This window comes from Astatotilapia calliptera, chromosome 18, assembly GCF_900246225.1.
Source record: "Astatotilapia calliptera chromosome 18, fAstCal1.2, whole genome shotgun sequence".
Lineage (NCBI taxonomy): Eukaryota > Metazoa > Chordata > Actinopteri > Cichliformes > Cichlidae > Astatotilapia > Astatotilapia calliptera.
The window spans coordinates 28,164,351-28,181,657 of NC_039319.1; the positions used below are offsets into that span (position 1 = coordinate 28,164,351).

At 39.0% G+C, this 17,307-nt stretch overlaps 1 protein-coding gene across 6 annotated transcripts in view; it reads left to right on the forward strand.

Annotated features, from left to right (window-relative positions):
* The window catches only part of carmil3 (capping protein regulator and myosin 1 linker 3), a 105,794-nt gene that overhangs the window by 42,388 nt on the left and 46,099 nt on the right, over positions 1–17,307 (forward strand). For all 6 annotated transcript variants that reach the window (XM_026148432.1, XM_026148431.1, XM_026148436.1 and 3 more), the window contains 5 exons: positions 2,109–2,203; positions 6,037–6,123; positions 8,458–8,567; positions 10,075–10,152; positions 16,458–16,534. In XM_026148432.1, coding sequence (XP_026004217.1) covers positions 2,109–2,203; positions 6,037–6,123; positions 8,458–8,567; positions 10,075–10,152; positions 16,458–16,534 — 447 coding nt within the window. The remainder of the gene's footprint in view (positions 1–2,108; positions 2,204–6,036; positions 6,124–8,457; positions 8,568–10,074; positions 10,153–16,457; positions 16,535–17,307) is intronic.

Below are 17,307 nucleotides of genomic sequence, written 5' to 3' on the forward strand. Positions count from 1 at the left end.
CCCGATGAGGACGACGGGCATGCAGTTGAGCGTCCCTGAGACGGTTTCTGACAGTTTGTGCAGAAATTGTTTGGTTGTGCAAACCAATTGTTCCAGCAGCTGTCTGGGTGGCTGGTCTCAGGCGATCTTGGAGGTGAACCTGCTGGATGTGGAGGTCCTGGGCTGGTGTGGTTACACGAGGTCTGCGGTTGTGAGGCCGGTTGGATGTGCTGCCATATTCTCTGAAACGCCTGTGGAGACGGCTTATGGTTGAGAAATGAACATTCAATGCACGGGCGACAGATCTGGTTGACATTCCTGCTGTCAGCATGCCAATTGCACGCTCCCTCATTGCTTGTGGCATCTGTGGCATTTTGCTGTGAGACAAAACTGCACATTCCAGGGTGGCCTTTTGTTGTGGGCAGTCTGAGGTACACCTGTGCACTACTCATGATGTCAGATCAGCATCCTGATGTGGCACACCTGTGAGGTGGGATGGATTATCTCAATATAGCAGATGTGCCCACTACCACACATTTGGACTGATTTGTGACCACTGTTTGGGAGGGATGGTTATATTGTGTATCTGGAATGAATTTTAGGTCTCTACGTCCATCCCATGGGGAATGGGAGCAAAAACAAAAGTGTTGCGTTTATATTTTTGTTCAGTGTACAAGCATTTTTGTTTTAATTTTGAGCTCAATATTTATGAAAATCAGAAATCCAGTATCACATATTATAACAATATTTGTTATAAAAGATGATTTAAATATAGAAATGTCCAGCTTGATGTGTGATTGGGGCTCTTTTACCAGCAATTACTGTATCAGTTCTGTGCGACATGGAGGCCATCAGCTTGTGCCACTGCTGAGGCGTTATTGAAGACCAGCTTGCTTTGATAGCCGGTGCTTCTCATCTTCTTCTTAATAATACCCCAATAGATTCCCTGTGGGATTTAGGTCAGGAGGGTTGTCTGGCCAATCGAGCACAGCAGTATCACAGTCAGCAAATCATTTGGTAGTAGTTATGGCACTGTGGTCAGGCAGGTACTGTCCAGTCCTGCTGGAAAAGGAAATCAGCATCTCCATAAAGCTGATGGAGATGCTGGATGGAAGCATAAAGTGTCCTGAAGGCTTTTGGTAGACCAGTGAACCAATCTTCAGCAACTCCAGCAGATGACGTGGCACTCCATATTGTCAGACTTTACAAACTTGTGGCTCTCCACTCTTCCTCTTTCTCAAAACTCTAGAAAATTAATTTTCAATAGAAATGAAACCTTTTTTTCATCTGAAGAGAAGACTTTGGACCACTGAGCACGAGCCGAGTTTTTCTCCTTATCCCAGGTAAGATGCTTCTGACATTGCCTCTGGTTCAGGAGTGAAACGATATGAGGACTACGACAGATTTGTAGCTCCTTTCTTAAAGACGTCTGTGGGCGGTGACTTTTGATGCTCTGACAGCAGCCGCAGTTCACTTGCAGCACGGCTCTCCTGTGTTCTCGCCTTTTCTTGACAGTTCTCTCAAGACTGTTTGTGCACTTTTTCCTGCCACACTTTTCCCTCCCAGTCAACTTTCCATGCATACTGTTCGACACAGACCTCTGCACACAGACAGCCTTTTCAGCATTGAGCTTTCATGGCCTACTCTCCTGAAGGATGTTGATGATCTGGAAAACTATCAAGTCAGCAGTCTTCCCCATGATTGCAGCTAAGTGTGCTGAGCTAAACCAAAAGATGCATGTTTATATGTTTTGAGCTATTTTTTATTTAAGCTTGAAATGACATATTCTAATAATTTGAGATGCTGGACTTCTGAATTTGATTAACTATGAGACCCAATTGTCAAAATGAAAACAAAAATGGCCTGAAATGCGATGAATTTGAAATATTAGAAAGTTTACCTGATTTAATTACATTACATTTTTTGAAGCATGTGCAAAAGCAATGCTAGCTTAATTTAAAAAAATCTAAAGTACCTTTATCAATTAATTGGTACGTTTAAGCAAAACACTGGAATTATTGTAAAGTGCTTTGAGGTAAGACAGGAGATTTGTTTCGTCAGTATCTGAGATCGGTATTGAATTTTCAATTTTGCAGAAATAAAACTTTTCTTTTTAATGTTGTCCACAGGGATTTTCCACAGAAGATGGCATCTGCGTTATCAGAGAACCCAGCCTCTGTGATTCACTCTCTCAACCTGGCTCATAACACACTAGACAACCAAGGTACCAATCTGGACTCTTATGAACTCTTCTTCCCTCCTCCCGCTGTCTCTCTCAGGGCAACTTTGATTGTTTTTTGGGGGGTGGGGGGTTTCTGCCCCATGTTATTACTTCACAGCTTTTGTTTGCTTTCAAAGAATTCAGAATCAATCCCTGTCCTCACAGAACCTTTTATTTTCTTTTATGTCTGTTTTTTCTCATTTTTTTCTTTCATATATTTCAAGCTGTAGGTTTTGATTGGTCTTTCACTGTGGAGAAATCCTTTATTTTTCTGGTCTCACCGCTCACCACACAATCCGAACCTCTTAGACCTTTCTGCACACACACACACACACACACACACACACAGACACACACACTTTGCCACTTTGTGATCTGTCTCTGCAAGTGAAAAATAAACACGCACAATTCTATGGCGTTATTTTGGTGCCACTATTCTGAGCACACATAAAAAAATTGCAGGTGCAAGTGTTGCATTTTGAGGAGAAATTTATTTTGAGCAAAAAAAAGCCAAATTTGAGTGAACAAAATTTATTGCTGCGTGCAAAAAATGTATTTCAGTGTTTGCTATTATCCACACACACACACACACAATAGCAGCCCCTCTCGCTCAGTTTTTGCACTTGCGCTCGCTCGCATTGTGTTGCTCGCGCTCTCAACATTTCTGCCCGTGCGCGCTCAACTCTTTCTGTACACCGTTATATTTGTGCCACAAAACCATCCAATCACAGACTTGGATGCAAAAAAAATCTGATTGGCTGTTTTGGTCTTGGAGACCAGCCAATAAATTCTAACAACAGCTTATCAAGCTTGAATGTGCTGCTGTTGTTTAGCGCGACACCTGCTGATTTCCTCTTTCTGGCGCAAAGTGGGCGATAAACAAACAAGAGAGACGATCAGCTGATCATTGATCAGTTTCATGATTGAAGTAGCAACAGGAGAGGGAGGGGAGAGGTTGAGAGAAGAAGGGGCAGCTTGTGTCTTTTTCATTGTACCTGAAGTCCGGGATTCCTTTTCCCCTCAATACGGATGTATTGTAATTGGTCCAGCCCAGAGTTGATCATGACCAACTGGCTAATCCACCACCTTTCATTGTTTATACTGTTACAAAGACAAACAAAGACAAACAAACAAACATAAAAAGGAAAAATCACCATCGGCCCACCGGGCAAATGCGGTCAGCTGGTGGGTAACAGGCATCTCCGAAAACGTTAGAACACTTATGCAAATATGTGATGTCTTGATGAATCAAGCAGATATTTGAAGGTTACACAGCACCATTTTCACATGAAAATATCTTAAAAGTTTATCTTGTGACCCAGAAAGAGTAATATTTTAAACTCCGCCACTCTGTGTTCCTCCGCCACTGCCTCGTTTGAGTTTTGGACGAAATGGATTCTGGGATATTGCATTTCGTCATTTCGAGCTGATTGGAGACCAAAACAGCCAATCAGATTTTTTTGCATCCAAGTCTGTGATTGGCTGGTTTTGTGGCACAAATATAACGGAGTATAGAAAGAGTTGAGCGCGCACGGGCAGAAATGTTGAAAGCGCAAGCAACACATTGCGAGCGAGCGCAAGTGCAAAAACTGAGCGAGAGGGGCTGCTATTGTGTGTGTGTGTGTGTGTGTGTGTGTGTGTGTGTGTGTGTGTGGATAATAGCAAACACTGAAATACATTTTTTTGAACGCAAAATTCATTTGCACGCAGCAATGAATTTTGTTCATTTGAGCAAAGAAATTTGGCTTTTCTTTGCTCAAAATAAATTTCTCCTCAAAATGCAACACTTGCGCCTGCAATTTTTTTTATGTGCGCACAGAATAGTGGCACAAAAATAACACCATACAATTCAGGCAGCCTGAAGTGTGTGTGCAAAGTCAGACCTTATATGCATGCAAACGCCACTTATTAGCTCATTTCTGTCCTCACGTCTGACACTTGTCACTTCTACTCACCTCACAAGTGACAAGTGTCGGGGGGGCGGGCCACATACTTACTTTATTGTGATTGGAGCTGTAAAATGACTGCAACCTTATCACAATAATGCACATCTTTACAGCAAAGGATGACCTTCAGTCTGTGTGTGCGGTTGCCTAAAGTAAAACTACTCTAAATACAAATAAACAAAAAAAAAAAAGGATGCGAGGGAGACACGAACTAGGAGACAACTTTTGGCATTTCAATGAATTCCATTTTTAATAAAAGCAAAGCCTTTCATATTATCTCCATGGCTGCAGTATATTTAATGAAACTGCTGAGCTGAAACTCTTTTGTACAAGGTGCTCATGTGGATTAGTCACTGCAATATGTTTAAAAATTAAGGCTGTAAATTATGTCAGTTGGGTTTTTATTTATTATTTATTTTTAGAATTACAAGGACATGGTTTGGAGAGTACATACATAAGGGAGTCTAATGTTACATGGCCAAACTATATATAAGCTCTGTGAGGGCATATAGATGCAGGGATGTACTGTAAGCAAGCCTTTTAAGATTTATGCCCCTACTGAAAAAATGATTCAAAGAAAGCATGAAATACCAACACTGAGATTGAAACTGTGGAGAGGAATGTGAAGAATGTGCTCCTTTTGAAATCGATGCCAGCGACAGTGAAATCTTTACCAATGTGATGTACTTTTTGTAAAATAGGACTGTGTGAGCATTATTGAAAGTCTGACCTGAGCAGAATGCAGTGGTGCTGAAATGAGTAAGAATGTTCCCGGTCCACATGACCATCTTGATGTGTCACTTTCTCTGGGTTCAAACATTGTTGGAAACATTTGCGATTTGCAGTAGAAGCAGGAGTTTTGCAGACATGCGACTGATATTTTATTTACATCTTCTCATGCAAATGGAAAATATGATGATGAATGGTTTAGCCGATTTTGAAGCTTAAATATGCAAAAAAAAAACAAAACTCAACTTTAGTGTTAATCTCCAGGTACGTACCTTTCTTTCTCTCATTTTAAGAGCAATTTCCTGTTAATATACCCAAAATTTGTGATGGTGTTCTCTCATTTTCCCAATATGAATATTTGAAATACTAATATTCATCTAAAGCAGCCAGCATTGTTAATAACTTGTAATATTTCTCAATTTTGCTGGTTTTAAGTTAAAGGGTCTAAATTAAATAATGCATATTTTGCAAATTGTAGATTTAGGCCTGCAAATCTGCTGTCAGAGACTGGACATTCAGATATTTGAGTGACTTCAAGGATTCATTCTTCTCAGTCCATAGTTACAGAGTCATAGCACCAGATATTTACCATAACAATAACCCATCTCAAGTAGTTTTCTATGTAATTTCCTTCTAACACGGCCTCTAAACAAGTTATACTAAAAGATATGTGAAAACACCCCTACCTTCATTCATTGAAATATTTTTTTCCAGGTGGTCAGTGTGCAGGTGATCACATGCCACATGGCCAGTGTGCAGCAGCCCAGTTTGAATCCCACTTGCAGCCCTTCACTGCTCCACTATCATATCCAATCTAAACCGGTCACATGTGAGACATTTGGTGAACTGACATGGAATGACCAAAATGTTATTTAATATAGGCTAACATTTCAGATCAATTGCTTTGTATTTTCTCATTTAACCTGCAAAAAATATGTATCAGTTCTCCATCACCATTTTCCAGAGCCCAACATAGTATCTACAAGTTGCTTAACCATTTCATAATTCACTGTTAATGAGCAAGTCTGTTGGCATTTTTGTGATTTGTCACTGAACTGCTCATTTAATGTCTTTGGTGTAGATAGATCAATATATGTTCTCTTATGTTTAAGTGATGACTTGACTTTCCTCTCTGTCTTCCCCCACCCCTCCTCCTACCAGGAGTTTCCAACCTTATTCAACAGGTGTGTCGCCTTAACAAGGGCCTGCGTCTCCTCAACCTCTCCAAGACTTCACTTTCCTCAAAGGGTAAGTGTGCAGCGATTAGACACAGCAGCCCCTAGTGGCTGACTGTGTGACAAACACAGATTTTTATCATTGTGAGTTCATATTACATTACACAAAGCAGTACAAAACACTGTGTCTTGCTCAAAGACAGCTTGGAAATTGTCTGTAAAAGCTAGCTGTAAGCCAGGTTCACAATGGTGGCCTGCTGCTCTAAATGCAGTTGCATTTGAACGGACAATTGCTCAAACAGAAATGCAGACCAGTAAATGTCCCACGTGAATCAATCCAACAAATAATAATCAGGTCAAAACTGAAAGTGGTCGATTATTTATATAAAAAAAGTATTCTCCATGAAATCCTGTGTATTAGCAGAGTGTCCCAGTTTTAATGCTTTTATCCCAAACAATATATTAAACAGTATTAAAGCAGATTCAAAAGGATAATGTTAATACAGATGTAATTCCATATGCTTTTAGCTTATTCTTTGATGATTATTGCAAATTACAAGTAATTCCTGATCTTAAATGGCATTATGGGTAATGATTATCTGATTTAGCTGATATAATGGGCGTTTCTGTCATTACAGAGAGCAGTATTATTATACTACTTGAAAAACACACAATGTTGTAACAACAATAAAATTTTAAAAAATGAATTAAATTAATAAAAACCAAAAGTACTACAAAAAAGCTAATGGCCAAACAGGCTAATCTTTACAAGCTAATGTGACGTCAGGGTTAAAGCTAGCTGGTGAGATACAGCTACAGCTTTCCTGAGGGATTAAACTAACCCGACCCATTTCAATGAAAAAGATCTATCTTGTTGATCCAAGATTCAATTTGTTATCAAGTAGTGAAATGCCAGGAAAGCAAGGAAATCAAACTCTGGCTAAAGCTAACTAGCTAACTAGCATAGTTGGGATGTAACAGTCATTTGAGATCGATTAATGAGACTTGTTATCTTGGTTTTGCCTGTAAGTCTTATTTTTAAATGTGCTAAATGATTAATATGTTTATTGTAGTCACTGTACTTGCTTGACAATACAAGTATACTCATATAAATATATTTTCTGTTCTTTAGCTTGCAAGTTCTCCCCCCTCTCAAATCTTCTGCTTGTGCATTTACTGCTCTGCTCATTTTCAATGCAGAATAGGCAAGGAGATCCCTAATTTAATGGTATAGCTAAATGCAAACTTCATGCTACAGACAGTGACCTTGACTGCTTTTGTATGTTATGAATGGGAAGACCACACTAGGTGCCGTTTTAAAAGCCACTGGGTTGAAACAGTGATTTGGGAGAATGAAACGATCATGCTGACCTTGAATGTTGGGTGTTGGTAGGTGGGTTTGACTTTGCAGGGGCTGAGCACTTTTTGTTGAATATTTATAGATCTCTCTCGCTCCCCCTCCTTCCTTCTGTCTCTAAAACACCTATGCCAAGCAAAGCCCGTATGCACACTTATGCTATAAACACATGCTTACGTCACCTCTCAGATGTTAATCAGACATGCAAATAAGCTGATGCATCCCAGGAACTCTCATACCATTACTTCTATAGACACTTGACAATGTCACACAGACTAGTTGGCCTCTAAAAGTCTGTGCTTGCAGCAGAATCAAGCAGCTGATAGATGGATTGAGGCAGAGTGTGGGGTGGATTAGACACTCTGCCCCCTCTTCCCCTCATTTCCCTCCTAATCGCTACAAATTAGGGATGAACAGCTTACTGCCTTGCCAGCTTCAGATAGGCACATGCAATGGCTGTCTTGTTCCACTCTCCTCTCTAGTGCTAAAAACACTTCCTGTTGGTTGTTATCAGTGATATATTTTAGATTCAATACAGCACAGAGAAATGGTAGTTGTAGGCTTTGCATTTGTTTGGCTCTCATAGATGTTTCACCAGTGCTGTTGCTGTGTCTGTATTTAAGCTGTAACCTGACATGGGGTGCTGTGTGCTGCAGAATGAGGATTTTAATGAGGGCTTCCATCAGGCCTGTGGCTGTAATTGTGTAGTGATCTGATTTATACATACTTTTGTTTGGCTTTCAGGGCGCACTTGGAAACTGGGATAGTGGGTAAAAGGTGGCTGGCTTCCTCTGAAAGCTCTTTTCGTACAAGCCTGCCATGCACTGACAAGTCTCTGCTCAATTAGTTTTTATTTTTTTGCCACAGATTGTTTTGTTTTTCTTCACCTCTTCAGCTTTTTTATTCCTCAGTTGATGATATGTCATGTCCAGAGCATTAAATTGGCCCCCTGAAAAAAAAAAGATTATAAGTGATTAAATTAAACTACTGTATCCCTTCTCTTTTAATCCTTTATCAACACCCCCCCCCCCCCCCCCCCCCCCCCCCCAGGTGTGGTTTCATTGTCCCAGGCACTGTGCTCAGCTGACGACTATTCCAATTCTCTGCTGCATCTGGACCTTAGCAAGAACCCTGGGGTCTTATCTGGAGAGGACGCTACAGTAAGGCACAAAAATTGTTGCATTGTGTGTTCCCATTCAAATATATTAATGCACGCTTACTGTAATAAATCTTGAGTGGAGGAGGGGGGGGGGAGGAATCTTGTAATATTATAATAAAGATTTTTTACACTTGCCCATCAGGAAAGAGTCAATGTATCATTGCATGGAAAATTCTCAGGCCTCTGTTACTTACACTGTTTACAATATCTTAATTCTGATAAACTGGAAAATCATCATTTTTTTAGTGCTGCTGTTATGCCACCTTAGGATGGAAATGTAAAAAAAAAAACATGTGTACATAAATATTGATTCTGACTTTCTTTGACGGAGTTGACCAGGTTCAGTCAGTTTGCGCAGTGAAAAAACATTTTTCAGCCCAGCTGCAGATTCTGAAGGCCTTATGGTCTCTTATCAGACCACAGGGGCTTCTTCCAGCCTACTTCAGAGTCTCCCATGTGCCTCCTGGCAAACTGTAGCTGAGATGCCTGCGCTTTTTAAAGAATGATCATTTTCTTTTCCACTTCCCCATAAAACTGTGGAAGATGAAGCGCCTAGCAAGTTGCTACTGCCTCCACAATCTCTTCAGGCTTTCAGGCTGAGCCTCTGAAGCTCAGCACTCCTTCGTTGTTGCCTTAGCTGCTTAGTCAGTCTTTTCTTTTTTTAAATCCATACCCTGACTTGTGTGTTTAGGTCACAGTTTAGCTGAGTTGCTTAGAGGGTTTTTCCAGGTATTGCAGATGCAAATCTCAGATTTTACAAATATTAATAGTAGTATTTATACTAATACACATAAACAAGTGAAACATGCTTATATATAATTAAGACATTTTATGTCTATAATATAATATGTAATATAGGTTTATACTCAAGTTTAGATCACTTTACTGATTAATTTTGACATTGTGATCTAGTGAAAATCAGTCATTTTCTCTATATCCAATCAGTTCAATTCAGCTTTATTTATACAGTGCCAAATCACAAGGCGCTTTATATTGTAAGGTAGCTCCTACAATAATACATACAGAGAAAAAAACAACAATCGTATATCCCCCTATGAGGCAAGCACTTTGGCGACAGCGGAAAGGAAAAACTTCCTTTTAACAGGAAGAAACCTCAGACAGAGCCAGGCTCAGGGAGGGTCGGCTATCTGCCGCGATCGATTGGGATGAGAGATCGGTGTCAAAATGCAGGATACTGTTCAGAACAGGACTGATTTATCAATATATCAGCAGCTGTTTGTACTGGCATTTATAACAGTTGATAAATGAAAATCTAAAAAGAAAAGGATATCAGAATATCAGACTTAAATCACTAAACATCAGCATTGGTCTTGGTCTTAAAAATCCTACATTGACTGGGTTCTAATGATGTTAACTAATTCCCATGTGAGAGTGTATCAATTAATCCAATGACCACTGCCCTTGACTGTGCAGATGTTTACTTGTGTACATCCTTAACTCAGAAATATTAACACTATCTTAAAGTCTCTCTCCTTCTTCCCATGCAGAACCTGTACCTCTTCCTGGCCCAGCCTAACTGCCTGGTCCACTTGGACCTGTCTGGGACAGACTGCACTGTGGACTCGGTTTGTACTCGCTGTCTTTGTTACAGTCGATATCCACCCATCACTATCTGATCTCATCACTAGAATGGGATTCAAGCCAAGAAACCGAAAGGCCTAGCGGTCTGAATATGAAACGCCTACCACACAAAACCTCACTTTATTCCATATCTCATAGAGATTCTCTCTGCATAATGCTTTAGGTGAAAGTGGGAGCTCTTAGAAGGGCCAATAATGAAGACGTATAACCTTTGTGATTTATACAAATTATGTCTTTTACGGAAAGCACACAGAAGCATTTGTTGCAAGCTTTTGTTCGCATCTTTGTTGTTGTGAGTATGTCTAAATTTAGCATGTCTGTGAGCCAGTGTGACAAATGGCATCTTGCTGTGGTAGCAGATATGCTAACAGTGGAAAGGATGACGGAGCTTTCTCTCAGGGAGAGAGTTCATTGGCCACACTTGAACATGTCTGTCCCTGCAGATTACTGCTGCGATGGCAGTTGGTTTGCTGCAAATATGCGATACTGTGTGGTTAAAAATGCTGAAAGTTACAACTGTACTCACGTTTTTAACGTCTGTGTCTCCTTAGAAGATGTAGGGGTTTGTGAAAAGGTCACATTTTATTGTTCATTCTCAGTCATTGCTGCTTTGTCAGTGCTGTGTTGCTGCTGATGCCACAGAACGCCATAGGGACAGGCAAGGTTGGGTAGAACAGACATAAATATTCTTTTTTTATCGTTTCCACCACGGCAGTGAGGTTAAAGGTCAGAGTCGGCTACAGATCTAAGATCTAAGCACTGCCATTGTTCAGCGGTTCAGAAGGACAAGATCTACAGTAAATGCTCCATTTTCTGTACTGACTACTACAAATACAGTACACCAGAACTTTCAGCTACTTTATACTTGTATCCACCATAACAGGCAACAGAATTTTATCCTTATTACCAAACTACTTCATCTTAAACTCAGTTTAGTTTAGCATAGTTTGGAGATTGTTTTTCATATAAAAATTATGATCAACCTGCTGTTCAGTGAAAAAAATATATTTAAATTTTTTTTTGATTTAAATGTTTTGAAATATTTTCATAACTTGATTTGATCTGGGCTGAATCCCGTAGAGCTTTACCACGGCAGGTGGAGTTGCATTTAAAGCTGCATTTAAATGTGTTTCTGCACTGCTAACCATCACGAGTGAAACCCAGCGGATTGTTTTGGACTTGGAGTAGATAAATATTGAACAACATGCTGTTTTGCACGCTGTGTGTAGACTCCTGCCGTTTTGAAGGCTTCAGTGAAAGTAAACAGGTCTATGTTAGCGAAGCACTGGCTTTTGCATTAGCATTGCATGCCAGCTAGTTACAGTTACGGCATTTGACATTTTGTTTCACTGAGGCATTAATCTCGTGCTAATATATCCTAAACTATTATAATATATAATATACTGCATTTACATGGTTTTGCTACCAAGCAGATCCATCACAGCTGGTGCAGTAGCATGAATTCTAAGGTGTAGGTTACAATGTACAGCTGCACCTTAGACTTTATGTAGTACTGTAAGTCAAGCTTAGTGTAGGAACCTTTCTTACTTTGTGTTGTTTAAAGAAACAGACACATTTTTTTGAGTAGAATGACAAATAAAAGAATAACCAATGGTTACTGTTTACGAACACCACATGACAGGTGCTGCAGTTTTACATTAAAAAAATACATTCTTAAGCTTTCGTGGGAAGGTGAAAGTATAGAGTTAGTGCTGAAAACAACAGGATGTAAATACTTTGAAAGTCTGCTAGTAATGGCAGACCAAACTGTACTTTATAAAAATGATGTAATGTGTAGATATATTAATATAATGGGTCATTCTGTGCAATACTTCTGCTTCTTGAAGAAATGCAAAAAAATTGTACTTTTTCTTTCTCCAGTTCATTTGTATCACAATAAATTAAATTAAAAAAAGAAAGAAGAAGAAATCAAATGAAAAACTAAAGCTACAGTTTAGAGAACATCTACCTCTGATTTAAAAATGACAAAATAAAAAACTCAACTTAAAGGAAGTACATATTTAACCTTTGAAAGAAGAAAGAGAAAGAAATATCACAGATGTAGATTCTAGCTATAGATAAATTCTCTTTATCTAAAGCTTTTTGACACTAAATATTTATCACAATACAGAATAATTATGTTAGTTCTTTACAATTGTTTAAACAAGTTTTAGTGTGGAACTAAATCAGAGCACAGACACTGGCTAACCTTGGGTTTCTCAAAAATATAATTTCCTCTTGATTTGTACTTATTATTATGTTTTTTGGGGGGAAATGGGGAAAAAAAGAAAAAGGCAAACAGTTTCTGGACTTTTCTTGCCGCTGTGATACGTTTACTTTCCTCCCTCGCCGCTCTTCACTTGAGCAATTTTAACACCTAAAAGCAGCGAGCTTGTCAGCCAGGAATCTGTTTCGCAGAGGACTAGCCCACCCGTCCTGTTAATGTGGGCAATGAATTTTATATTGAATTATGTGCATGGATGGAAGTCATTGCTTCTCTTCTGCTTTATTTCCAAGTTGAACTTGCTCACCTTCAGAGGGTGACAGAAAGAGTTCTCTGTGAGACCTCCTTTAATGTCCTTTTTTTTGTGCTAATTGTCATTTATCCTTTAGAGAGGAACTATCTCAGGGAAAATTAGTCTTTTTTAGTGTTAGCTTGTTGGATTGAATTATTAATACGTTTCTGTTTTTAATCTACGCTTGACACACAGACAACGGTCGATTAATCAATTTGCGTGATGGATCACACTGCCAGCGAAAAAATGGATTTGTCCGATAGTTTAACCTCTCACAAGTGATGGGATGCTGCTTAAAGTATTCCAGGGAATCTGGGTTTGGTTTAATGCCAATCAAATTTGCGTCCTCCTGCCTAACAAACACATATTTATCATCTTTATTTTAACATTGGGCGGATCACAGGTCCCTGCACATTCACTTTAGTACTCTCTAAAGCTCTTTATTTTGAAAGTCAGCCATATCATCACAAGGCATGGCTTGATTGATAATGGCCTCTGATGAATGATACATGGCGCTGTGCAGCATAATGCAGCATGGATCATATAGGCAGAGAACTGCGTGCGACACAGCATACTTGGTTTCCTGCACGAATCCTGTACAGCTTCTTTTTTTTTTTTGAAGCATTAAACATTTGATAGATATCCAGTGCAACAAATTGAAGAATAGTAATTCGTTTTTCCTGGTATGGGCTCAGCTTGACTTTGATTCAGTACAATACAATTACACTTCTTATTGCCCATTTGGTCCTGCTATCGGGAATTAGTAGACTTCTCTGACAGATGAGCACTTTCCGTACACTCTTTCAAAGATTGGCAGAAACACTACTGGCTGTTTTTCATTTGACTGCTGGAACTCGGGGCCGTTAACCCTTAAATATACACGGGAAAAGTAGCCAAACAAGACTCCGTTTTGTATAAAAATATCACTTTTATTTTTCAGTCTACATTATTGTCGCTCATTTAGGGTGTAGATTTGAGTAAGTGGTGACGTGCAGCAGCTTCCAAATATTCTGAAACAAATATTAATGATTCAAACCTTCATTCAAACATTTCTTTAAGGTAGAGAGAAAATGTTCTCTGTCAGTCTTTCACAGACAATAAAATTAATTCAGTGTTTTAACTAAAGTTCAGCTAAAGTTCTTTTCCTGGCTGAATGCCGTACTGAGAAACCTCGTTATTTCTATAGGCCTAGTTTATACAAGGATAGTTTCAATTCTGAGTACAGGAACAATGTTACTTAGCATTTAAACTCCAAAGAGATGAATTCAACAAATACCAAATTTAACAGAGTACAACTCTCCTTCACAAGTGGAATTCTTAAAAAACTAAATCTTACTTATTCTTTCAGATAGTGGCCTTGGTGACTATTATTTGACATGATTAGATTGCTAATAGTGTTGCATCTGTGTGGAAGTAGCAATTTACCCTTTATAAAACTTTAAATATAGTTTAGTATAGGGCTGCTCAATTAATCGAATTTTAATCACGATTACGATCTGGGCTTTCAACGATCATTAAAAATGACTGAGCCGATTATTAGCCCCTCCCTCATTTATCCGCGACACCTTAAAGGCCGGTCCGTGAAAATATTGTCGGGCATAAACCGGTCCGTGGCGCAAAAAAGGTTGGAGACCGCTGATTAAGAGGACCCGAGGGAAGCTCGGAAAGCTAAGCAGAAGTTATTTGGAGAGGAGAGTGACTGCCGTTGGTTGAAAAGAGAGTTTAAAAAAAAAAACTTCAGTGGTGTTGCACACTATTTTATATTATTTTTTAAAGTCATTGTTAACCCTTTAAAGCCGGTCAGAGCAGCACGCTCCGTTTTGCGTAACTATTGTTAAATCCCTGTAGAACCTGAACCGTGTAAGCTAGCGCAATAATTTGTTTTGCATATGAAACCGGAGGAGTTGTACTTACATCTGATGCCATCAGCTTGTCCTCGGTCACGGTTTCGTTCCACATATAGCTTTGCAAAAATTGCATAAAAAGCGCTTGCAGGAACAAAAACATAATATTCCAGAAACACGCTTTGCCGTTCCTATCAGCTGTTCGTAACACTTCCCACAGTGAAATGATGCACATGCTGTTTTCTTTGCAAATTTGCATCATAGGATTGTTTGTTTTTCCTGCAGTATATAAAAATTGCTGTATCTCCAAAATAAAACTATGAAGACACTCAAAATAAATTTCCTGTGGTGGGAAACTATTTTTTGCAACTTTATTGTATTTAAAGTTTTGAGGGATAAACCTCTTAAATTTCTCCAAGTAGAAATATATGTAAACAAAACAAAAGCGATTTTCAATTTTTTTTGTAGTTTATTGCACTTTTTTGCAATTTATGTAATTACTATGGACTTAATGCATACATATTATTAAAATATGGGCTATAACAGTTGTATTGATGTATAGCAACTTGAAATGCTCCCACAAATGGCACTACAGCATGTAAAAAAATAATATAAGCTCTGGTGGACTTGGTTCTATAGTAGGTCTTAAAGGGTTAAATAAATATCGTCAAATAATCGTGATCTCAATTTCAGTGAAAATAATCGTGATTATCATTTTTGCCATAATCGAGCAGCCCTAGTTTAGTAATTAGTCCACTGGTTCAGGGAGATGGGCATCGTCACAGTGAATGGTATTTGGACTGATGTTTATATACCAATAAACTACTCTTAGTGAATACTCAGTGTTTTGAGCAAAATACAAAATAGATTTACCAAAGTAGGAAAGAAAACAAAAGCCTGTCACAGGATTACAGTTTATATGCTTTTCTTTGTTTTTGTCCTGTGGATGCAAACAGAGATTGAATCACAAAACACCTTGTTTTTAGACTCTAAATGCAGTGAGGGGTTGCACTAGATAAACTGTGAATCATGCAGAATTTGTCATGAAAAATATATGGTTGTTCTATTTAAGGTCACAAGGCCCAAACATTAGTGTGCTTGTTGACAGTCAGAATGAGAAGTTTAGTAAAAGGTTTTGTGCACTGGAGTAAAAATATAGAATTGAATTTAAGTGAAACCAGATGTTGATATGGGGAAAATGACTATGCAGTGGAACTGTTAACAATTGAACCATTTTTTATAAGCTCACCATGTTTTATGTAGAATATTTATGTAATGTATTTCAAATGTATTGAAAAGACAAGTACAAAAGCTCAAGTAACTACCTTTTATACTCAGATGCAGGGATTCAGAGTAAGTATTGTCCAATGCTAAGTGGAATGAATGAATGACGCAGGACTGTGAGCATCTTTTATCATGTACTCCTCTCAGCCTCAGAGTTTCACTTTGTTTAGTTTTCACCCTGTAGAGGAGAATTCCCAGCACTGATTTCTGACGATGTCATATTTCTTGGAAAATCACATGCAGCAGATGCTAAATGCGCCTGTTTGCAGTTGTAGAAAGTTAATGACAAACACTGCATTATTCTGTGGAAAGTCAAGCCATATGGCACAGAAAGGATCAAATAAATCCCGAAACGAGACTGCTTTTTGTCCTGATTTGACCGCCTGTCGTATCTCGTTGTACTTGTCCTTTTTTACAACATGCAGAGCTTCTGCTAAATTCTATTTTTCAATTTCAAGCAAGGCTGTCTTTATACTTCAAACTATATATTTACTCAAGAGTCTTCACATTGCTTTTGTGTCAGCTTTAATTTGTGCTATAACTGTTTTTTCAATACTCAAGAGCCAAAATAACTGTTATACAACACAATCGTGTTCACCATAGTGAACATGACACCTCCCATTTATCTCTCTGTTTCTCTGCCAGTTGTTTGGGGCCTTGCTGCGAGGCTGCTGCGCTGACCTCTCCTACCTGAATCTCTCCAAGAACTCCTTCTCTCACAGGTGGGCATTCACCTCAAGTGTAAATCCCAGTTTAGGCTATTTTTATTTGAATATAAATATATAAATATATATATCAGTTTGCTTAATATGACTCAGCCAAACAGCTCTGGAAATTTTCCAGTCAGGAGGCACAGAGGAGAGCGAGCATCATCATTTATTTCCCGTAGATTAGCGTTTAGCCCTGGACCTCGCTGATAGAATTAGCATACAAGCTCACATCGCATCCCTCATTTATTCTGCCTCGCTGCATCTGTGTGTGCCGAATGTTTCCAGCTTCCTTTAATGTACACATGTCTCTGTTTGCTAACAGGTTTTCTGTCTGTCAAGCACTTGTATGCATGCCCAACAGTGCTTGGGTTGTTGTTGTTGTTGGCGTGCGTGTTGTGTGCGGTTGAACCCTGTGTGTGTTTGTTATCTTCACTAGCAGGCAGAAGCCGTTCCGGCTCTCATCATGTCATGTCCCACAGGAGCCTGGGAGCTTCCCTGCTCAGCATATTACATTACAGAATTACAGAGAAAGAAGTTGGTGAAAAATGAGACTAATTTTAGACGGGAATTATTGTTCCAATCCCCAGGCTCCCATGCCTCCTTCTTTTCCCCTATCCGTGTCTACTTTTATCTACTCTATCTCTCTATCCATCTTTTTTTTTTGCACCTGTCTAGCAGCACCTCTATTTCTCCCCTTCCTTTTACTTATGGCATCTATTCTCCATCAGTCTTTTCTTTCTGCTTTTTATCGTTCCCTTTTTCATAACTCTTCTTCCCTCATTTAT